The sequence below is a fragment of the Gigantopelta aegis genome, chromosome 4 (assembly GCF_016097555.1).
Source record: "Gigantopelta aegis isolate Gae_Host chromosome 4, Gae_host_genome, whole genome shotgun sequence".
Classification (NCBI taxonomy): Eukaryota; Metazoa; Mollusca; class Gastropoda; order Neomphalida; family Peltospiridae; genus Gigantopelta; species Gigantopelta aegis.
In genome coordinates this window covers 52701877-52727812 of record NC_054702.1, presented here as the reverse complement: position 1 = coordinate 52727812, position 25936 = coordinate 52701877, and the positions used below count along the sequence as shown (strand labels likewise).

The following is a 25936-nucleotide window of genomic DNA, read 5'->3' as shown; positions in this document are numbered from 1 at the left end:
AGAGAGAGAGAGAGAGAGAGAGAGAGAGAGAGAGAGAGAGAGAGAGAGAGAGAGAGGGAGGAAACCCGCTGTCGCCACTTCATGGGCTACTCTTTTCGATTAGTAGCAAGATATCTTTTAGATGCGCCATCCTACAGACAATGGTATATAAGACGGCCTTTGTTACACCAGTTGTGGAGCGCTAGCTAAAAATGTATGACCATTACCCCGACTTCTCTATCATTAACCACTAACAGCTAACTACATCTGGAATGTTACCCGGAGCGTGGGCCGCTCGATACTAGAGATAAAATCCCGATAATTTGTTTAAGGTTGGCTCGGTCTAGTGGGTACTTCGCTTTGAATGGATCAAAACTTGTATTGGGCACGAGACTTTGTAGGTTCGATTCCTACGAAATCCATTTACGCAATCCGGCCAGTTTTTCTTTTCTTTTTTTCCTATCATTATTAGAGTAAAATAATGTTTGTTGGTATTTGGTTATTGCGATATTGATCGAGATAAAGTGTGTTTTGTTTAATGACACCACTAGAGCACAGAGAATTAATGTATCATCGGTTATAGGATATCTGTCATGTATTCTTCAGAGAAAATCTTCTACATTTTTCCATTAACAGCAAGGTATCTTTTATATGTTTTTGTCTCAGACAAGACAGCAAACACCATGACCTCTGATATACCAGTCGTCGGACACTGGATGGCACGGGGAAAAACAAGTAGAGAATGGACCCAAGAACATCAGGCGAGCACTCTGTCGACTGATCCAGATCACGCTCCAACCAGTGAAACAAGAAGTAGGTCATACCTACGGAGTAACAGCAAGGGCCACAGTGTGTGCACGTGACTACTGACAGGACAACATATACTAAGGGGCGAAATGTTACTCCGTGGTAGAGGTGCGGTGACCCTTGGTCGATTTAAAAAAAAAAAAACAATATTTATTCAAATAAACGAAGTGGGTCGGCAGACAGGTGGTATTCCTAAATGATCTTACATACTGCATAAATTTAAATGAATGACAACCATGATCGAATCTAGTTTTTCCCACCCTAACTACTACGCCACCATTGGTACGTCCTGTCTATGGGATGGTGCATATAAAAGAACCCTTGCTGCTAATCGAAAAGAGTAGCCCATGAAGTGGCGACCTCGAGTTTCCTCTCTCAATATTTGTGTGGTCCTTAACCATATGTTCCACGCTATATAACCGTAAATAAAATGTGTTGAATGCGTCGTTAAATAAAACATTTCCGTCCTTCTTCCATTGGTACATCAAATGCTGTGGTATGTACTGCCCTCCTTATGGAAAAAGTTAAAGCTTCTTTTGTTTAACGTCACCACTAGACCACATAGATTTATTAATCGTCTGCTATTGGATGTCAAACATTTGGTAATTTTGACACGTGGTCTTAGAGGCAACCCAATGGACGGGACATAGCCGAGTGATAAACCAATCGTCTGATGTGCGGTCGATCTAGGATCGATTCCCGTCGGTAGGCCCATAGGGCGGCCATTTCTCGTTCTAGTCAGTACACCACGGCTTGTATATCAAAGGCCGTAGTATGTGTTATCCTGACTGTGAGATGGTGCATATAAAAGACCCCTTGCTACTAATGGGAAAATATAGCGGGTTTTCTCTCTAAAGTTAAAGTTTGTGCTGTTTAACGACACCACTAGATAGCATTGAGAGAGGGAAACTGACAGACACAGATAAGCAGAGAGAGAGAGAGAGAGAGAGAGAGAGAGAGAGAGAGAGAGAGAGAGAGAGAGAGAGAGAGAGAGAGAGAGAGAGAGAGATAAAGAAAATTCTGGGAAAAGCCCTGAAAAATGTGTATTTATTATATCTTGCATTTTACAACAAAAGTTTAAAATATAATATTAAAATAAATTTATTTAATGACATATAATAGTAATAAAACAAAGCATAATTGGACCAAACATATAAAACTTTGTACAACTGATTTGAAATAAATTAGCACTGTGCAATCATAATATGACATATAACAAAGGTAAGTACATGTATTTAGGTACAACATCGATTTGTGTTTGGTGTGAAAGTTAAAGGGACTGTAACGAGTTTGCTGAGGATGTTAAAGTGTTGTCGACCAACAGAGACGTTTTAACGACTGTAATTACATATTAAATACATTGTTTTTGCATAAAATATTAGTGGAAATATATCGAATGTGTTTCTGATCGCCCTAGTGTTTTTACCATAGTCCGTCCCATCCTCCTAAAATTAGTTTTTTTGTTGTTTGGTGGTTTTGTTGTTGGTTTTTTGTTCGTTTTTTTGTTTGTTTTGTTTTGTTTTTTATTGGGGTTTTTTATAAATAATTTCAGTTGGGTATGACGTAAGACGAAAAGTAAAAGTGTTTTGGAAATAACAAAAATATACTTCTTTTTTTGTGTGCAATTTAGAAAATAATCGGCTCAGAAATAAATAACTAGTAGTAAGTTTCATAATATGAAAAAAAAGCGTTCATTGACTATAGGTCAAAATTTATTTAATTTCCTAGTATGTATTATTTGTACGTACGAAATTATTTGAAGACCAAATCCAGTTTCGGCTTCTTACAAATATTAGGACGATCAGAAACACACTGTATATTCATATACTGATATTCTAAACAAGAAAATATATTTAATATGTACTTTTAGTTAGTTTTTAAACAAATTTATTGGTCGGAAACATTTTGCAATGCTGCAAACCCAGGACAGCCCCTTTAAATTTGTTTTCCCATTATATGTCTGGTAGCGATATCCTCAGAATCGGTGTACGTGTACGTGTACGTGGCGGAGTCCGTATTGCTATGGAATGAGAGTCGGGTGGACCTGTACATGCAGTGTACTGCTACCAAACTTGTCAAGGGACACAACGTATTCTGTTTCATTTTTCAGCTTCAATTCCAGAAATAAAATTTTGTGAAACTGGTTTAAATGTGACGCTTGACAGAATTCTGAAACACCCAATAGATGATTGAGCGGCTGACCCGATATATAACATATGATATATAACTTTATAGGGATAGACATGTGGAGCGATTGCTAAATCGGATTTTGTAATCCAGGATGTTATGAGGCTATTTGCGTTTTTTAAAATCCCTTTCCTTAAGGGTTTTCAACAATTTGATATCAAATTTATATATGTCTTTCTTGTATTTATCCGAAAACATCTTTCAAATATTAGCATTATTTTCATACCAGATAGTAAATATAGAGTACAGGCAGATATAAAGTGAATAAAGACGGAAATGGTTTATTTAACGACGCACTCAACACATTTTATTTACGGTTATATGGCGTTGGACAAAGTGAATAAAAGCCCCTAATTTGACTTGTCTTATAATATAGTTTGCCAGTGCTAACTTATAAACACAATTACCGCTTTATTACAACAGTAGATATCGTCAACTGCCTTGAGATAGCAGTATACCAAATAACACCTCACCGGGTCAAAGTTGAAAGTTAATTTAACTTTTAATAGCGTAGTTAATGCTACCAGTCCTGCAATTGGTGATAAATGTGACGATGTTTCATCTGGCCAGTAAATTCCTTTAATTTAATTTGAGCTCGTATCACGTTTTCTGTGGAATCAGGGTAGTCAAAGACATCTCCTGGTATGCCTGAAACCAGAAGCTTATCCCCTCTTTTTAGTTGTATCCATGGTGTATGTTTTAGCCAGCTATTGTTGTTATTGTCGTGTATGGCATTTAATTTGGTGGTATACACCCTTGAGTCAACATTAAGTTTTGTCACATTTCCAACGAAATCGGCTACACGCGACGTATCATCAAAACGTCGATATGGCGAAAACATTGGTACTCGTGACTTAGAATGCAATTAGTAGGCAACAAAACTCGAAGAATGTCGCAGCAACGGAAGAAAATAAAAGTGGATATCACATAAACGACTAAATATTTTAAAATGTGCCCGATAATGTGGGCTTTAATTAAAAGTTATTTGCCCGAAATTCGAATTTTTCATCACGCAATTATTTATTCACAAAAGTAAGAAGTTTAAACCAAATGTTCTCTTTATTACTTTGTACACACTTTAACACAGACAATTTGCATCATGTTGTCTTAAGCTATCTGAAGTTTAAACGACCACACATACTCCGAAATAGATTTATTACTTTCGCTGCGGAAATATTAAACTGTGAACACGAAACTGTAAGCTTTACATTTGCATAATTATAATATAAAGAGGAAGAGGCGTTAAATATAGAAATACTTAATATTAAAAATATTACAATTTTTAAGAGGTTCTTCATATTGTGTGGCCCTAAGCTGCAGCTTAGTTAATGTATGCTCATGTTCGGTACTGGAATTCCGGTAATGGAGTTCGGGTACTGTACATAGGCGTTGAAGATGCCTGTGCGTGTGGGTAACTTTTGACAATCTTCCACCAGAGAACTGTTCAAGTATACGCCTGTCGTGGACACAACCGCTGACTTCGCCACAGAGTTCTGTGCATGACAGGAAATGTGCATGTTTAACTGACGCCTGTTTATCGTGAACTCTTGATTACCTTCACTTAAATATAATATAGCTTGGTAACATAATGTTATTACCGAATGAAATTTTCAGTCAAAATCACACATATCATACAATGAAACGGTTATAGCGCACTATTACAAATATGGGGGGGGGGGGGGGGGGGGGGGGGGTAATGAAAAGAAAAAGAAAAGACAAGTTAATTTCTTACATATCCGTTGAAGAGAACATTGTGTCATATTTTTGGTATCACACACTCATCTTCCACGTAAGTGGGATAGCAATTAAGGACACCCGATTGGCTGCTGCAATATGATGACTCGGAGACGCCAAAGCTATATCATCCATTCACTTATATGAATCTCCAAAAAGTCAGTAATAAACCAAATAACCAAACATAATGTACACTGCTAAATAGAATGGCATGAGCCTGTTGTGAGATCGCAATGTTTGAGCAAACATGTAGTCTAGTGGTATTAGTGAATACAAAATAATATATTCAGATGGAATTTGACTTCATTGTTAGTAAGGTTTTTAATCTCTAGTTTGTATTAAGATTCTAAATAGTTCAATCGGCCATGATGAATTAAACCATCGGTTTTAAAAACTGTTAAGTAGTAGTTCGTAACTCGATACTGGCCCAACCCATAGTGACGTCTTAAACGTAACTCGATACTGGCCCAACCCATAGTGACGTCCTAAACGTAACTCGATACTGGCCCAACCCATAGTGACGTCCTAAACGTAACTCGATACTGGCCCAACCCATAGTGACGTCCTAAACGTAACTCGATACCGGCCCAACCCATAGTGACGTCTTAAACGTAACTCGATACCGGCCCAACCCATAGTGACGTCCTAAACGTTAACCCCTGTCCTGTACAGACATCACAGATAGCTATGGTGGGTGCCAAAAACAGCGTGCTTGAATACTGTCTTTTACTTTCGGTTTCATTAATTGTAAACATTATTGTGACGCCATAAAACATAATTATGACGTGCTGCTTCTTGAATAGCAATAACTTATAGCTACAAATTATACGGAAATCATCGTTTTTATGATGTACAGAATATTGCATCGACAATAAATTAATATCGAATGTACTAAACATGTAGAAATGACTACATGCAACCCGTTATAATACACTGATGTAACTGTTATATTAATTTAACTCGTGTAAAATCTATTCATTAAAAGAACCTTCTTGCTGATTTCCAGTTAAGCTCTACTATATAACTATACTGTTTATTTTTCATTTATCTTCTTTTATTTTTATTTTTTTAACAGCTGCATGTTTTCAAATATATCGAAAAGAATAAATTACCTCTTAGCGAATGGATGAATAACAGACCATTACCACTTCTCTTGCAAACAGTAGCTATTTGCTTGCTATTTCTATCTATCTATAGACGTTCTGAGTCACCGAATCTTAGCAGTTAATGAAAGACATAATGACTGCTCTCTAGTTCATTAAGAACACTACGTCCAAATGTCTTGAGCCTTGTCCATAACATTTGATACCGTATCTACCACTGTGTCCCTGGCATCAGCAACAGTGTCAACAACTGTCCCGGCAGCATCAGCTGCGTTGTCTATCACAGAAGATGCTGTATCGCTAGCTGCATCCATGGCTTCGGCGATGGTATCGCTCGTTTCCAGTAGACCATCATCCGCCGTAATGGACACACCGCTTGCAGTGTCGACTGCATCAGATAACGTGTCAAGAACGGTCGATCTGGCGTCTGCTGCCGTATCAACAACATCAGACATAACATCGGTAGTTCTGTCTACAGCATCAGACGCAACGTCAGCAGTGTTATCTAATGCGTCAGAAACAACATCGGCGGTTGTATCTTTTATATCAGAAACAACGTCAGCAGTGTTATCTATTGCGTCAGAAACAATATCGGCGGTTGTATCTTTTACATCAGATAGTACGTCAGCAGTGTTGTCTATTGCGTCAGAAACAACATCGGCTCTTGTATCTATTACGTCAGAAACAACATCTGCAGCTGTATCTTTTAGGTCGGAAATAACGTCAGCGGTGTTATCTATTACGTCAAAAACAGCATCGGTTCTTTTATCTATTGCATCAGAGACAACATCTGCAACTGTGTCCTTTATGTCAGAAACAACATCAGCGGTGTTATCTATTACGTCAGAAACAACATCGGTTCCTTTATCTATTGCGTCAGAGTCATCATCAGCAGCTGTGTCCTTTATGTCAGAAACAGCATCAGCAATTTTATCTCTTATTCCAGAAACAACATCGACTCTTGTATCTATTACGTCAGAAACAACATCTGCAGCTGTATCTTTTAGGTCGGAAATAACGTCAGCGGTGTTATCTATTACGTCAGAAATAACATCGGTTCTTTTATCTATTGCATCAGAGACAACATCTGCAACTGTGTCCTTTATGTCAGAAACAGCATCAGCAATTTTATCTCTTATTCCAGAAACAACATCAGCAGTTGCATCTACTGCGTCAGATACAATATCAGCAGCTTTATCTGTTACGTCAGAAGCATCATCGGAGTCCTTTGCATTGTCTACACGTTCTCTGTAAGAATCAACCGCATCTGAAAGAGTATCTGATAGTCTGTCCCTGGCATCAGCAACAGCATCAGTATGTGAACTTAACATGTCCGAAACTGTCTCCTGTAGATTTTCTCTAGCATTAGAAGCATCGTCTAAAACGCCATCTATGGTATCTCTCACTTTGTCCTGGACAGAATCTGTAGTCACATCATCGAGTACATCAGATACCACATCTCTAACATCATCAACACTCGAGCTCCGGTCGTTAATTCTTTCTTCTAGGACATCAGCTACACCGTCCAATCTATCAGAAATTCCTTCAATGGATGGATTATTTGAATCTTCGATTCTGTCCTTTATTTTGTCAACGATGTCTTCAACAATGTCTTCTGTGCCGTCTGCTACACCAGACACAGAATCAGAACTGGCATCTATTCTGTCTTCTATTTTATCTTTTATTTTGTCCACGTTATCTTCTATTCTCTCTGTTACGTCCTGTGTTGTACCATCTCTGTTATCTGCAATTCTATCAAATATATCTTCAACAACATCATTAGAATTATTTGAATCATCGATTCTGTCTTCTATTTTATCAACGATGTCTTCAACAATGTCGCCTGTTATACTAGAAACAGAACCAGAAATGGCGTCCATTCTGTCTTCTACTTTATCTTTTATATTGTCCACGTGATCTTCAATCCTGTCCGTCACATCCTGTGTTGTATCATCTCTGTTATCTGCAATGTTATCAACTATATCTTCAATAACGTCATTAGAATTATTTGAATCATCGATTCTGTCCTCTATTCTGTCAACGATATCTTCAACAATGTCGCCTTTGTCGTCTGTTATACTAGAAACAGAATCGGAAATGGCGTCCATTCTGTTTTCTACTTTATCTTTTATTTTGTCCACGTGATCTTCAATCCTGTCCGTCACATCCTGTGTTGTATCATCTCTGTTATCTGCAATGTTATCAACTATATCTTCAATAACGTCATTAGAATTATTTGAATCATCGATTCTGTCCTCTATTCTGTCAACGATATCTTCAACAATGTCGCCTTTGTCGTCTGTTATACTAGAAACAGAATCGGAAATGGCGTCCATTCTGTTTTCTACTTTATCTTTTATTTTGTCCACGTGATCTTCAATCCTCTCCGTCACATCCTGTGTTGTATCATCTCTGTTATCTGCAATTCTATCAACTATATCTTCAACAACATCATTAGAATTATTTGAATCATCGATTCTGTCTTCTATTTTATCAACGATGTCTTCGACTATGTCTTCTGTGCTGTCTGTTATACTAGAAACAGAATCAGAAATGGCGTCCATTTTCTCTTCTATTTTATCTTTTATATTGTCCACGTGATCTTCAATCCTCTCCGTCACATCCCGCGTTGAATCATCTCTGTTATCTGCAATGTCATCAACTATATCTTCAACAACATCATTAACATTATCCACGACATCTGTTCTGTCATCACCCATATTTTCAATCATATCACCTACAGCCTCAACAAGAGCACTACTGTCAGAATCACTACCAGATGACTGATCCTGTAAATCCTCACGCCTTTCCAGTTCATCATCTATTCTGTCCTTTATATTATCTATAACGTCTTCTACTCTGTCAGTTGCGTCGTCGTGGATGTCTGCAACAGTATCACTTGTGTCATCATCGGACGTTTCTTTTACACTGTCAATGATACCGTCGATCTTATCTTGTAAATTGTCGTGCATATCGGTGATCGTTTCAACAGCATCATTAACATTGTCGTTCATGGTGTCATCAACATCATCACGGGTGTCGTCTGCATCACGATTTAGCGGTTCCTGGAAGTCATCTGATTTGTCAGTCGCATCTTCAACTATGTCCTGCAGATGGTCAATCAGTGTGTCAGCGTCATCGCTATGGTCGTTTACATCATCACTTCTATCATCACTTGTATCATTTCTATTGTCGATAGTGTTGTCTTGTTTTTCCCGAGAATCATCGTATTTGTCATCAGTACCCTTAGCTACGTCATTCAGTTCATTGCGATCATCTCCACCAGCAATTACGTTTCCGTCATTTGTGTCATCAAAGTTATCTATCAAATTATCTAGAGTTTCTTTCATCTTGTTCACTATGGCTTTAAGGCTGTCTTTCACGTCGTCCCCAATGTTGTCATCTTTGGACAATGTGCTTATGATAGCATTATCCATTAGCGTTTGGGCTACCTACAAAATACAGAAAACTAACATGAGTTTGAAAGAAAATGTAGTTTTTCAGTTTGCAATGTGATTACCAAGAAACCCCAATGTTCTCCACGTGATAATTATATTGGCGTCCCGTCATGATGGTTTGACGTTGCGCCATCCTCATCATGTCTTACATGCCAAATGTGATCCCGTTAAGAACTCAAAATCTTATTATATTTCCCTTCAACTCCTACTTTTTTATCTCATACATTATATTATTGTTGTCTTCCAGAAGCAAGGATATTACATCCAAAGCCATTTAATTTCTAAGAGCCGTTCATACAATCGTTGGAGCATATGTGATTAGTATCACTGTATAGCATCATATAATTATAACCATATAGATTATAATTTATGACACGATTAATTTTGAAACTTTTCAGTTTTCAAGAGCATTTGTTAGATAATATTCTGATATGAAAACCATTAAAAAAGGATTGTGATATATTTTTAATAAAGAAACATTTTATCTAAAGTTACCATATTCAAAATAAGCAAAGACAAAAGACCTATTTAAGACAATTTTGTCTTACGATTGTCGTGGATATCAATGTCGTAAAATGCACATCCGTGTAAGTATTACGTACGGCTGACAATGTGCGCGCATTGCCGAGTCCGGAGATGCTGTTGGCATTTAGGAACCGAGAGTTGTGTTTGTTCTGAGCGTGGTTGAAACGTTCACCTTGCAGGGCACTTCCGCTTCCCATCTGAAACTAAACCAGGAATCAAATTATGAAGCATAAAATCATTACAACATAAATACATCTTATTCTAGACGGAAGACTATATCATCCATGGTAGAGACAATATTCACCTGACCGTGACTCATGAAAGCAGTCATGTTGTTGTTGTTGAAATCTCTTTTGAAACTGTTATCGCTTTTATCGTTGCTATTTTGACTAGGAAGAATATATTGTGAAATTCACTTAAATATTAGTTGTGTCTGCACTATTACTGACTTCGGTGACGTAGTGGTTAAGTCATCAATATCAAGTTAGCTGGGTTGAAATATATAACAATTGAATTTGGTAGATGTTAGACCACTATACGGATCTCTCTCTCTCTCTCTCTCTCTCTCTCTCTCTCTCTCTCTCTCTCTCTCTCTCTCTCTCTCTCTCTCTCTCTCTCTCTCTCTCAATACAACACCTATGGTAACTGTTATGGCTGAACACTAATAGACAAAGGCTGAAACGTTAACTTGTAGGGATCTACATGTCTTTACTCTATTCGAAATAATGTTATAGTTTTGTATATCAATATATTAACTGAACTCTGTTTGGTATAAAGATAATTGTTTTGTTATTTTGTGTAGAGTACAAATGTAAATGCTATACAGAGTGCATTACAATTTATGTACACTAGTATTTGGAGCAGAGTTCACATTCTGAAAACGAGATGGCATCACTCTACTATTGCTCGTGTAATTGCTTTGGGTCATTGCGTAATACAATCCTATTTAGGGAACTGGTCTTCATTAAATCATTAATATAAAATATAGAAATGCTTTATCAAATCTTTCTTTCATGATTACCAGTAGGCTGACTTCTGTATTTAAGTAACCCTGTGGCTTGAAGTAATATTTTTATTACTAAATAATAACAGTGCGTGTAGTTGCTACCACTTGTATAACAACAAAATGAAATGGTGCTCGTCTTAACTTAAGGATGTGAACCTATGTTGATGTTTTCATATATCTGTTAAAGGGACATTCCTAAGTTTGCTCCATTGTAAGATGTTTCCGACTAATAAAATATTTCTACGATTAAACTTACATATTAAATATATTTTCTTGTTTAGAATATCAGTGTCTGTATATTCAATGTGTTTCTTGTCGTCTTAATATTTGTAAGAAGCCCAAACTGGATTTTGTCTTCAAATAATTTCGTACGTACGAAAAAAACAATATTTTAGGAAATAAGATGAAATTTAACCTAGTACAAATATTAGAACGATCAGAAACACGTTTAATATACAGCCGTTAATATTTTATGCAGAAAAATATATTTGGTATGTCATTACAATCGTTAAAAAGTCTCTGTTAGTAGACAACATCTTAAAAAGTGCAGCAAACTCAGGAATATCCCTTTAACAAGAGACAGACATTTGGTTCTTTCTACATTGGCATTGTGATATTTTCATAGAATGTGTTCTGATCTACAAATTGAATTCAAATGCAAGCATGTCTTTACCATTTATAAGCTTCAATTATACAAACAGAAAAACAAATATGTCAGTACGCGAGTGTGTGTGCGTATCTGTGTGTGCGTGCCTTTGTATGAGAGAGACAACGAGAGACAGAGAGAGCGTGCGTTTTTTGAAGAGACAACTGACGTGTACTTCGTGGCCAGCAGGTATTATTTATGTAACATGAACGACAAAAAAAACAACCCAGGAGTGCGGGTGTGACGTTTATGGTTGCAAATGTGACAGCACTGTAATCTTTACTACCTTGTTTTGCCTCTACAAACAAGGACTGGACAGATTCATGATATGCAGGCACGCTGGTATGTAAGCGCCTTATTCGGCATCGGTTATTGTAGCTGGTCAAAGGCCGTGGTATGTGCTTTCCTGTCTGTGGGACGTGCATATAAACGATCCCTTGCTGTATTAGGAAAAATGTTGCGGGTTTCCTCTGATGACGACGTGTCAGAATTACCAAATGTTTGACATTCAATAGCCGATGATTAATTAATCAATGTGCTCTAGTGGTGTCGTTAAACAAAACAAACAAACTTTTCATCGGTTACTGTGTACAAAACATACGCGTTTTATATATTTTATGTGTAAGACAGCACATACCATGGGTTTTTTTAGGTACAAGGACTACATCGCTATGCACAAACAGAATGCTGTTGATACTGCAACCTATTCTACGTTTATTTAAGAAATGGGCATCAGTTGTGTGTCTTTTACTTGAGATAATATTATGTGTGCGCCTATGATTTGAGATAATAATTAGGATACAAAATGCTTTTATCTGCTTTTGATTAGAAACTGAAAAAAAAGTCTGCATATACACAATGGGCCGAATTGGCTAGGCCTGTTTATGTCTTACACACGTTTAACTACATACATTTACAATGCTTAAAACATGCGGTTAATAAAAATAAAATACATATTGGTTTATATATTTTAAATTAAAACATATTCAGATTTTTACGTCCGTAATATTCTGCTTTTATAAGATATTTCCATAATATATGTCATAAGCTATGCTTTTACGTAGCTAAATACTCTCAATGAAGATCCTTGTAGAGATCTTCTATGAGTTGGTATATTTACTGTCAATATTCCGAGGACATTTAGGGTTTTCATTCCAAATCCAAGTCAAAACAGTTTGCCATGCTCATATTCATTTCAGGTTGAAGGAACATTCCTGAGTTTGCTGCACTTTTTAAGATGCTATTGATTAACAGAGACTTTTTAACGATTGTAATTACATATCAAATATAGTTTTCTGCATAAAATATTAGTGGCTGTATATTAAACGTGTTTCTGATCGTTCAAATATTTGTACTAGGTTAAATTTCATTCCTAAAATATTGTTTTTTCATACGTACGAAATTATTTGAAGACAAAATCCAGTTTGGGCTTCTTACAAATATTAAGACGACTAGAAACACATTGAATATACAGACACTGATATTCTAAACAAGAAAATATATTTAATATTCAAATTTAATCGTAGAAATATTTTATTATTCGGAAACATCTTACAATGCAGCAAAGTCAGGAATGTCCCTTTAAAACATGTCCACCCAAGGCACAGCTTCCGATTTTGCCAGTAACTTATTCCGTGGCAGATGGTTTCATTCGATCAGACCCATGGGAACCGAGGGGTAGTCTGGGGACGGGCACACACCCTCCAAGCTGAGGGGATTTTTATCCTACTCTATATAAATGAAGATACAACTCCCCACCCCCACCCCGCGAATAGAGACCCCCCTCCCCCACTTCAGATATCGTTCTTACGGGCCTGTCGAATATGATGGACATTTATATAGTTTGCTAACATGTTGCTAGAGAGTCAAACATTTTAAAATTGTCTAAGCACGGGCTTAGGAAGTGAATAGTAAATCATATTCATATTTGATAAGAGATTACAAATACTAAATAATTCGACTTTTGTGATTATTGTAGCGTGGCGGTTGCAAGCCATCATTAAGTATTCCATTCCAATAGAATTTTTATGTCAGAATATATTCTGGAAAAATACAACACTATCAAGAGAGCTGCGTGACTGCCAGTTTTATGGAATACTATCCCTTGAAAACTACCTTTAAAAATCTACATTTTCAGTTAGTCACTTTTACGTCAGAGCACCGACTAATTTTGTTCTTATACCAGTGGCAGAACACCACTTGCACAATTGTTGTCAGATAGAAGTAAAAATAGCAAGTAACTTGAAACCCTACAGAGGTCAGTCCCCTTGTATCATCAAACATGATCTCAAAAGGCATTTAAGAAATTTGTATTATTATTATTGAGGAACTGTTTTCTAAACCTGACTTTATTAATGGTGGTGTGATGCCCTCAGTCAGATACAAACTGACCTGTATGAAGCAGTCACCTTGGTGATTAGTGAATGGATGGGTAAATTAACAAAATGATAGACCAATGGTTTGAATGATGGCTGGACGGACGGTCGGATAGTTGGACGGATATATATAATGGATATAATGGATGAATGGATGGATGGATGGATGGATAATAAACGTAACAAATCAATCAATGAATGAAAGAACGCACGAACGAACGAACGAGTGAACGAACGAGTGAACGAACGAACGAACGAACGAATGAATGTTAATTGAAAAATATACTAACAGAGTCGTCATCTAGCGGAGTCTTGACTGTAGTGAGGTTTCCAGAGATGTGCAGACCCACCAGCACCCCCGCTATCCCCACCACGGCTATCACTATGGAGATAATAATCCACTTGAGCAGGGTCGATGTCGCCGATGCCGCCTTGGTAGCGGACGCCGCCTGAAAAGTGTGAAGATGTAACAGTAAATTTTAGATGGATGATGTATGTCATGGTTATTAGTATAAAATTGTAGACGTCTCAACTGACTTAAAATATGTAAACTTAGGCACACACTTCTTCCGTCCATAAACGAGCATATGTGATTAGTCTTTGTATTGGTACTTCCCTGTCGGTGGACCCATTGGGCTATTTCTCGTTCCAGCCAGTGCTCCACAACTGGTGTAACAAAGGCCGTGGTATGTACTATCCTGTCTGTGGGATGGTGCATATAAAAGATCCCTTGCTGCTAATCGAAAAGAGTAGCCCATGAAGTGGCGACAGCGGATTTCCTCTCTCAATACCTGTGTGGTCCTTAACCATATGTCCAACGCCATATAACCGTAAATAAAATGTGTTAAGTGCGTCGTTGTATTGGTATTTATTTACGGAATTTTTGCAAAAACCCTCACTATTTAAGTATTTTTCTTTAGCATTGATAAGTAATTTTAAAAAATGTATTACTCATTTAAGTCATGAAATGACATGACCATTTTAAATAGAGTTTTGGATTTCTTAAACATATAAATTTGGCATAATCTTAAATATGGAGGTCAATAAAAATTCATTTATTTATGTTTAAGATATTAATACCTTTTAAATATAGATATTTGGATTTTGTTCAAATTAGGCATACATTTAAATATGGCAGCCAATGGAAATTAAGTTAAACATGCTTAATCTTTTATAAATGTACCCAAACACTTACCTCAATGTCTTTTGAATGCATATTTCCAGAGCTTAAAGTAGTTCGCGGTCTTAACAGAATAAACCAAAACTAAACTAAACTAAACTAAAAATGTTAGACTGGTATGCTGGCATTAAACCAGCGTACCCGAATCTAGTGTGTTGTGTCTTGGCTAGGTGGTTCAAATCCAGACGGAGGTTATACAGCAGGGATTAAGAAGGACTACGACGAGTCTTTGTGTTTTATACGCGACAGCTACAGCCAATTAAAAACGGGTATTTTCTTCTGACATCCACGTCAAAGAACGCTACGCGTGCTTCACCTGTTCTTTTTTTACACTAAACGTGATGCATCTATCTATCCTAATTTGGCAAAAACGTGTTCGTATATCCAATGTATCCTGATGCCAGTCGAGACAGGTATTTGCCGGGGGCCACAGTGTCTCTTTTTAATCACATACGTTCGGGCTATGATTCTGTCACAGACCAAAAGACAACTGACGTCACTTAGATTGAGAAGTTGTTGGTTGAGACCCGGATATCACGCGTTAAAACCACGGCATACCATTGCATTGTCGTGAGTCGCCGTTTGTACATTTTGTCTACGTATTTCGCTAATTAAAAATATTATATGTAAATTAAATTGATGTGGAGACAGCCATTTTATATTTTACATGTATTTGGTATAAGGGAAGGGAAAGGTGTGTATCGCTTTTCTCATACTGCATTGACATCTCTTGGTCACAATTTGTTATACTTGTGAATAAGACTATATTTTCATCCATAAGACTACAGTAAAAATAGTAAATCCAACCCCTAGCTATGACAAATAATAGTCTCTTTTCTTTTGAAGGCCGCGTTGTAGCCCAGTGGTAAAGCGCTCGCCAAATATGCAGATGATTTTAGATCGATCCCCGTCGGTTGGCTCATTGGGCTATTTCTCTTTCCAGCCAGTGCACCACGACTGGTATATCAAAGGCCGTGACATGTGCTGTCATGTCTGTGGGATGGTGTATATTAAAGATCCTTTGCTAGTAATGGAAATATATAGCGTGTTTCCTTTCTAAGACTATATGTCAAAATTATCAAATGTTTCACATTCAATAACCGATGATTTATAAATCAATGTGCTCTAGTGGTGTCGTTAAACAAAATTTTAACTTGTCTTATGATCACAAATCAAAACTGGTGTCACCCAGATTGATATACGATTAATGAGACCTAATTATAGCCCTTGACATAATTTTAGCAGGTAGCAATTAAAAGGTTTATGGTCCTATTAATAATATCTTATGACCACATATATATTTATATGTATGTATTTTGATTGATCTTAAAGGTACATGTATATAGCCTAAAGTCTCCTTCGAGATTCTGTTTTGGAATATTACTTTTGGTAAATCAAATGTTGTTGAATGTTTCCTCATAATAATATTATGATTATACTAGCGGATGTAGTTGTGTTATCATCTATCACATTGAGAACATTGTGGGAGATTTGTGCTATCATCTGCCAATATCCACATTGATACCTAGATGTCTAAGCCAAACTGTCAACTGAAACTAACACTTTCGAAATCATTTGTTATTATGGCGTATACTAGTAATTAATCGTTCAAGCACACTAGGTTTTATTTGTTAACTGCATGTACGTTATATTTTTAAAGGTTTTTTCAGTATATGCATACGGTAGAATATTACTGTTTCTGTGTTCGTTAACTTATATCTCGTGTTTTAAAACACGTTTTCGTTCGTTAGATGTTATATTTTTAAAGGTTTTTTCAGTATATGTATACGGTAGAATATTACTGTTTCTGTGTTCGTTAACTTATATTTCGTGTTTTAAAACACGTTTTCGCTCGTTAGACGTTATATTTTTAAAGGTTTTTTCAGTATATGTATACGGTAGAATATTACTGTTTCTGTGTTCGTTAACTTATATCTCGTGTTTTAAAACACGTTTTCGTTCGTTAGACGTTATATTTTTAAAGGTTTCTCCAGTATATGTATACGGTAGAATATTACTGTTTCTGTGTTCGTAAACTTATATCTCGTGTTTTAAAACACGTTTTCGCTCGTTAGATACGTCTATCTCGTTGTAAGATGTATGGTATCTAACAGTCACTGATGCAGTATTCTCCAAACAGAAAGTTAAAGTTTGTTTTGTTTAACGACATCACTAGAACACATTCATACATTAACCATCGGCTATTGGATGTCAAACATTTGGTAATTTTACTATATAGTCTTACAGCGGAAACACACTACAGTTTTCTATCTTTTGCATGCACGATTCCACAGACAGAATAGTACATACCACGGCCCTTGCTATACCAGTCGTGGTGCACTGGTTTGAACAAGAAATAGTCCCTAAATGTGTGTTCATTAGGGTAGCCAGTATTTTATTTTGGGGGATGGCACTCACATTGTCTTTGGGGGCAACAAATATAAAAGGTGGGGAAAGAAAGATCTGATTGGGGGCATGTCCCTATCCTCATCCACTCCCTCACCCCAACCCCACATCTCTCCCCCAGACATACACCTCGACCCACACAGCCACACCCCGACTGCGCTAGTGTGTGTGTGTGTGTGTGTGTGTGTATGTGTGTGTGTGTTATACGTAAGTAGATTCATCCATAATTCATAATCCATACTTTCATAATAATCGCAATTTGTTTCACAGTGAATGCGATTTTCAAGGCGATGGTGTATTCTTTGCTTTGGGGTGAATGTGCTTCTTTTATATATTACTGTTGACATAGTATAAACAACATTGTGTGAACTACTTTAGTAAGGGTTATTGTCCGTTTTAGTGATCATTCCGTTAGACATATCTATATTTGCGTCTGTCAGTGTAGATAATTCATCTCTTCAAAATTATGTCAAACAATAAGTGATTTATGTCAGGCAAAGAACTCGAAGCAATCCAGATCATTTCTATCATTTCCTGTCAAACGATGGTAAAGGAAATATCACCTCACGGCTCCACCACGATTGTGACAGGTAAACGTATTGCTTGGTAGCTCCAAGTGAAATTAGTGCATCTTTAATGACAATATTGGAAACCAGTTATGAGCTGTTACTTTACCAGACTATTAATGGTCGTTAACCAGTCATCCGACAATAGAATATTCGTATTAATTTCTTTATTGCGATAAAGGGGCGGGACGTAGGCCAGTGGCTAGATGCGCGGTCGGTCTAAGATGGATCCCCGTCGGTGGACCCATTGAGCTGTTTCTCATTTCAGCCAGTGCACCACGACTGGTATATCAAAGGCCGTGGCATGTGCTGTCCTTGCTGTGCGATGATGCATATAAAATATCCCTTGCTACTAACGAAAAACAATGTTGCGGGTTTTTTCTCTAAGACTATATGTCAAAATTACCAAACATTTGACATCCAACAGCCTATGATTAATAAATGCTAGTGCTCTAGTGGTATCGTTAAACAAAACCAAATATAACTTGTATATCAAAGGCCGTGGTACGTGCTATCCGTCTGTGAGATGGTTCATATAAAATATCCCGTACTACCAATGGCAAAATTTAGCAGGTTTCCTCTCTAAGACTATATATCAGAATTACCAAATATTTGACATCCAATATCCGATTATTAATAAATCAATGTGCTCTAGTAGTGTCGTTAAAGAAAATAAACTTTAACTTTTTATTTCAATAAAACGTTTGGTAAATAAATTATTAGCTCAATCCTCTTAGGACGATTTAAGTCTAGCTATTTACACACGCTTCCAACTTGTTTTATGCATTTTAAAAGTATAGTTCAATGTTTTACCGTACTTTAAAAACAATATGTTGACATAAACATAATATGTAAAGGATGGTGCTGAACAAAATTCCATTTAGGACATTCACGGTAATATATAGCACTACATCATGATTTATTACACTGCCAACAACGACACGCCGGCCGTTATAAACAAATAGCGTAGGTTTTATTAATAGGGTTAGTTTCATTATATTCTATTAAAACTATACCCCCATTTATCAGCCTACTTTTTTAAAGGTATTTTAAATATCACAAGTTCGGGGGCAAAAAGCAAGTATTAAAATCACGACTATCGCATATATCCAATAAAACGCTAATTAATGTTACAAGTTGCGTCTCTTATGTCATCAACTACTATTTTAAGATAATTATGTTCTCACGATACACTCTGCTGTAGAATACGATTTGCATACGATTAGTCGTAGGATACAAATAGCTTTAATTTTCCTATTTATCTTTGCAGTGTTACTAAAAGCGACAGTCTAGTTGGCATTGTATTAATATACGTTTAGAGAATTGGAATATAATTTTATACATATAACTCATTAACACCACGGGCGTAGCCACGGGGTGCATGGGGACAAAACAAAACAAAAACCACCTCTTTTTCCCTCCCCCATATATATTTGCCTGTCGCTCCAAAAGGCGACTCATCATAGACAGTGTGGCTGCCTCACAACTCCACACCCTCCATCCCCCAAGAAAAAGTGGTTCGTCCCCACTATAAATCCTGTCTAATAGAATGAAATCCATAAAAGTCATGTTGTATTTTTATTTTACTATTAATTAAAGACTCAGTCTCGATTTTATTGTTTTACATACAGTTATATTGATCATTTAAAATAGACTGGAACATCTTTTTTTTAAATCACCGTGCCTAGTGGTAAAGCGCTCCCTTGATGCGCGATCGGTCTAGGATCGATTCCCGTCGGTGGGCTCATTGCGTTATTTCTCATTCCAGCCAGTGCACCACAACTGGTATATCAAAAGCTGTGGTATGTGCTATCCTGTGCGGGATGGTGCAAATAAAAATGCCTTGCTACTAATGGAAAAATGTAGCGGGTTTCCATTCTAAGACTATGTGTCAGAATTAACAAAAGACACCCAATAGCCGATGATTACTAAATCGATGTGCTCTAGCGGTGTCGTTAAAGAAAACAAACTTTAACTCTTTTTTTTCAATGAAATGTGGTAAATAACTATTAACATAATTGAAGTCTAGCTTCCAACTCATTTTATGCATTTTAATGGTACATTTCAATATGTTTTTACTGAACTTTTAAAAACAGTATGATGACGTAAACACATGAAGTAAGGGATGTTGCTAAACAAAATTCCATCCAGGATATTCACGGTAATACAAAACACCACATCATGATTTATTACTCTGCCAACAACGACACGCCGACCGTTATAAACAAATAGCGTAGGTTTGATTAATACCGTTAGTTTCCACTTGTATTCTATTAAAAGTATACACTCATTTATCAGCTTACTTTTTCAAGGTATTTTAAGTATCACAGATTTGGGGGAAAAAAATGCAAGTATTAAAATTACGACTATCGCATATACAATAAAATGCTAATTAATGTTGTGTGTCTTATGTCATCAACTACTATTTTAAGATATTTTCTCATAATACACTCTGCTGTAGAATACGATTTGCATATGATTAGTCGTAGGATACGAATAGCTTTCATTTTCCCATTTATTGTCGCAGTGTTACTAAAAGGGTTAGTCCAATTGGCATTGTATTAATATACCTTCAGAGAATTTGAATATAAATTGCGTAGTCACCGGGTGGATGGGGACACACACACACACACACACACACACACACACACACAACACACACACATACACACACACAGACACACACACATACACACACACACAAACACACAAACAAACACACACACACACACACACAAACACACACATACACACACACACACACAAACACACACATACACACACACACACGCCACTGAAAAGGTTCATGTTTTATTTTTATAATACCAGTAAGTAAAGACCCTATCTCGATTTTATTGTTTTGCATATAATCATATTTAATTATTTAGATTAGATAGGAAACCCGTTGATCACCGTGCATACATCCACCTAAGGTTCAGGCACGTCTAACCTGGGTATAACCTCTGTAGAACTAATTGATTGGACTGTCAATCCACACATCCAATTAAGGTTCGGGGGCTGGACGTAGCCCGATGGTAAAGCGCTGCTTGATGCGCGGTCGGTTTGGGATCGATCCCCGTCGATGGGCCGATTGGGATATTTTTCGCTCCATCCAGTACACTACGACTGGTATGTCAAAGGCCGTGGTATGTGCTATCCTGTCTGTGGGATGATGCATATAAAAGATCCCTTGCTGCTAATCGAAAAAGAGTAGCCCATGAAGTGACGACAGCGGGTTTCCTTTCTCAATATCTGTGTGGTCCTTAACCATATGTCTGACGCCATATAATCGTAAATAAAATGTCGAGTGCGTCGTTAAATAAAACATTTCCTTTCATCCTTCCAGTTAAGGTTCAGATATGTCTATCACGGGACATTGCCAGCCGTTGGTCCCCGGGAGGCGGAATTTGGAATAGATCACCCGGCACGGGCCACCCTACAGCACCCACCCATCCGTGGGGGGGGGGGGGGGGGATAATCTTGGATTACAACATATATAATATAAGAAATACTTCTGGCAGACTTTGAAGGCTAAGAAAAACAATTCGTAAATCAGTTTTATTATTTTATTAACTCAAATAATGTCACAGTCACAAAAGTCATGATCTGAAGTATATACAATAATAAACAAAATGCATATAAAAAGCCTACTACTACTACCACCATCGTAGTTATATCCAAGACCAGCTTAACTTTGCCGTGTAAGTTTTCTGTCTCAACTACACTACCACAGCCTCGTGTGCAGGAATGTTGGCAGATGGTGTCTTCACTGTGGCAACCGGAGTTTATACGGGGTCGATTCATGCTCCCCCGAAAATATATTGAAAAAAAAAGAAAGTGTGCTTAAGAAGGGCGTGGCTTCGACCTTCAAAACCCTCCCCCTGCACACGCGACTGTATCATAATGTCAGCTGACATTGTATGACTTAGATCTACTAAAACATCTTATTCCCCGCCCCACCCCACCTCTCGCCTCATTCTTAGTTTAGAACTGGCTTCATGCACATGATATCAAACTTTAAAAGTATGACTCAAGCTTCTACAAAGTCGGGAGATTCTTAACTTCATGGCAACGCTATACACGCATCGGGTAGCCGAACTTTATTTAACCCTTTGAACCACTTTGGACAGGCAGTTTGAGCCAAATGAATGGTACATTGAAGAACGGAAAGGGTGAACGGGTTAATCATACACAATTACAATAACACCTGCTATACTTCAGTCGTGACACTCAATGTGCTGGAATATAATCTTGAATTATGATGTCTTTTCGGGTGTTTTCTACTGTGTCGTCCTTTGGATTTCTTCTTTCGTCTTCGCTGATGTCGTTTGTTTCCCTTTCCTCTTCGTTCGGAATCATCTTTCCTTTCTCTCTTGTTTCTTGCCTCTGATGAAGTCGATTTAAAAAGATTCTTTGTTGGGTTTTGATAGGATGAAGATTTCGATTGTACCCTTTGTTTCCGCTTTAAACTGGAAGGAATACGTCTTTTTTGCTTTTCAGTTTTTTCAGTGGATTCGTCATCAGTTATTTTTGAACCGTCTTTATCACCATTTTCGTCATCATCATCGTCTTGATTATCAGTATGTTTTTCAGGTGGAACATGTCTTACAATATCTTCTTTCGCACGATCATCATCATCATCATCATCATCATCGTCGTCGTCGTCATCATCATCATCATCATCATCACTATCATCGTCATCGTCATCAACCTTTTGATTAGTATGTTTATTCCTTTTCCTCGGGATTTTCACCTGTCCATAGCTTCTGTCAATATATATTGTTTTTGTTGGACCTACAGTAGAGCCGGGCAAAATGTCGTCAGCGGGTGTTTTGCCTGTCCTGGAAAATGGTCTGCTGGAGTTTGAGACAGGTGTAAATGTCGTGGCAGGGTTGGTTGCCGCGTCATCTTTGGTAGAAATGGTTGTTGGTTTCAGACTATGGCCTCCTAACGGTGGGAACCTTCGGTTTCGGTTTGATCTAATAAAAGAAATATATACAAAAATATATACAAACTGTGTACTATTGTGTAGCATTTATTAAAGGGACATTCCTGAGTTTGCTGCACTTTTTAAGATATTATCGACTAACGAAGACATTTTAACGATTGTAATTACATATCAAAATATTTTTCAACATAAAATATTAGTGGCTGTATATTAAACGTGTTTCTGATCGTTCTAATATTTGTACTAGGTTAAATTTCATTTTATTTCCAAAAATATAATTTTTCGTACGTACGAAATTATTTGAAGACAAAATCTAATTTGGGCTTCTTACAAATATTAAGACGACCAGAAACACATTGAATATACAGACACTGATATTTTAAACCAGAAAATATATTTAATATGTAACTTTAATCGTAGAAATAGTTTATTAGCCGGAAACATCTTACAATGCAGCAAACTCAGGAATGTCCCTTTAAATAAACAATTAAGAACGGTCGTCTCTAATAAATATTACTGGAGAAGAAATTTGAGTTTTACATCGTACTACTATTATAATGAATTTATTTCATGTACGCAAATAAAATTGTAAATGAATCATTTTCCTGGGATCTTCGTTTGCATAAATATATCACAAGGTGTGGATTTCGGTGAAGTCATTATTTGAGTGGATTTGGATTAGGCAGTCTTGTTTATCGAAATGCAATAGATTACAATGTTACATGGCACTCTCAATCAAGACGTCCTAGGTTCATAACTGATCACTACGATATTACAAAACAATCATCCAGGTATTATCAAATACATGTATGACAATACATGTGTCTGAAAGAAATAAAATAGAAATTAACGAGAGGAATGGAAAATAATGAAACATAACTGACAAAATAACGACAACATTTGAAATAGCAAGAAAGGAAAAGCAAAACAAAAATAGGCAAAGAAAACACCCCGAAATAACATGAAAATGATTAATATATAGTAATTAACCATTTATAAGGTAACAACAAATATAGGAGTACTACAGGTGTGGATGGTAGAAAACGACGTTAATGGCCTATGTAAAATGATGGTAGAACACGCCGTTAAGGACCTATTTGAAATGATGGTGCAGATGTATTAGTAAGAAATGTGTTTTGTTACAAACCGAAGTCCGCCTTCCAGACAACATTTCATGTAATTTGAGTGACAGATCTTGCGTCCTCGCTTCAGCGTCGACTTGAAGCTGTTTCCATGGATACTGCACGCGGTCCAGATTCCACCAAAACTGTCATGAAGTTTTTTACCCAGCTCTAGTCCTTCAATACAACACTTCAAACTTAGTTCCAGTCGCCACGCCCGGTCCTTCAGAACTAAAAGTAAACACGATACGAGTTAGGCTAATTTGGGCTGTGATTTGAAGGAAGCGGTGTCTATATTATATATTTTTAAAGGGACATTCCCGAGTTTGCTACACTGTAAGATGTTGCAAACTAATAAAATATTTCTACGATTAAACTTACATATTAAATATATTTTCTTGTTTAGAATATCAGTGTCTGTATATTCAAGTCGTTTTAATATTTGTAAGAAGCCCAAACTGGATTTTGTCTTCAAATAATTTCGTACGTACGAAAAATTCTTTTTTAGGAAATAAAATGAAATTTAACCTAGTACAAATATTAGAACGATCAGAAACACTTTTAATATACAGCCAGTAATATTTTATGCAGAAAAAATATATTTGATATGTAATTACAGTCGTCAAAAAGTCTCCGTTAGTCGATAACATCTTAAAAATTGCAGCAAACGTAGGAATGTCCCTTTAAGTATTATACAGAGAATAATACATGAGTAGCCGTTAGATACAAATTTATCTCACAACGAGTTATTTTAAAATGTTTTTAACGAGCGAAATCGAGTTTGATACGTTTTTAAACAACGAGTTGTGAGATAAATGGTATCTAACGGACACGAATGTATTATTCTATTTCTTACATATCCTCAAAAACCAGGTTTTAAGCAAATTTTAACATCTTTTTCTACTAAAAGTTATTTACAGCCGTTGCACTTGTAGCTAGCTTACGTATGACAGACCCATGATTGTCAGGTTAACTATACGTCGCAATGTAATCGATTCATCGTGTAGTTTTTCATTGGATGTGTATGGCAGTGGTGACCTGGTCATCACCTAGGAGCAGCCAGTCGTATGTTTTGAAATTGCTAATACACGTACATGTGTAAACAACCATGTGTTATAAATAATAACGCATGGTGTTCTCGCCAATGGGTGTGTAAGAAAATTTCTTTTCAAAACTTGATATTTCTTTCAGAAATGTTATGCTCTAATTGTTTTCAGCAATATTTTCAAAAGGCTTTTCTTGTCAAATTCTTTTGTTCGGCGTTCTATTGTCCCTGATACTGCACAACCATAAACTCTTTTTCAAAATTTGAAAAACTTGTGGGTTTTTTTATCAGAAATACGTATTGTTGAAATTGATTTGAATAATATTTTCAAAATGTTTTTGTTGTCAAATTCCATTCTTCAACGCCCTATTGCCCCTGTCCCACGTACAACCTTTTCTCCCAATCACCCACCCATTCAAGGACTGAAGTCGGTGCGTACCTCCGATGAAGTCGTGGACGCTGCTCTGTGTTGATGACTTCCCGGGATGTGGGGGCGAGGACTCCAGATGATCTCTTTGACTTCTAATCGCCATGGTCCCTTTGTTCACAGTGCCTTTGTTTGTTTGGGATTTCACAGTTCCGGGATTTATTCCTGATTTCACAGTTCTAGACTGTATTACTGATTTCACAGCTTCAGGCTTTATTCTTGATTTTTCAGCTTCATTGTTTGTTCTTGATTTTTCAGTTTCAGTGTTTTTTCTCAGTTTTTCAGTTTCAGTATTTGGTCTTGATTTTCCAGTTTCAGTGTTGTTTCTCAGTTTCACAGTTCCAGTGTTTGTTCTTGATTTTATTCTGTCCTTGACATCTTCTAAATACACTGTTCTTTTAGCAGGTGTAATCATTTGGAGTC

The 25936-nt window shown here is 36.8% G+C and overlaps 1 protein-coding gene across 1 annotated transcript; it reads right to left on the bottom strand.

Moving 5' to 3' along the window:
• Positions 1-3726: 3726 nt before the first annotated feature.
• Positions 3727-15380, bottom strand: LOC121370730 (GRIP and coiled-coil domain-containing protein PFC0235w-like). Its single transcript, XM_041496156.1, has 4 exons — positions 15016-15380; positions 14111-14269; positions 9871-9996; positions 3727-9262 (listed from the first exon to the last, which is right to left on the bottom strand). The coding sequence occupies exons 1-4, from the start codon at positions 15034-15036 to the stop codon at positions 5975-5977; spliced, it is 3594 nt and encodes a 1197-aa protein (XP_041352090.1). The 5' UTR covers positions 15037-15380; the 3' UTR covers positions 3727-5974.
• Between the last annotated feature and the right edge of the window lie 10556 nt (positions 15381-25936).

Excerpts from the sequence above, each read along its gene's own strand:
- LOC121370730 (XM_041496156.1), bottom strand. The coding sequence starts at position 15,036 with ATGCATTCAAAAGACATTGAG. Across the intron at positions 14,270-15,015 it reads TGCATTCAAAAGACATTGAG|GCGGCGTCCGCTACCAAGGC; the intron begins GTAAGTGTTTGG and ends CACACTTTTCAG. Across the intron at positions 9,997-14,110 it reads CTCCGCTAGATGACGACTCT|TTTCAGATGGGAAGCGGAAG; the intron begins GTTAGTATATTT and ends TTCCTGGTTTAG.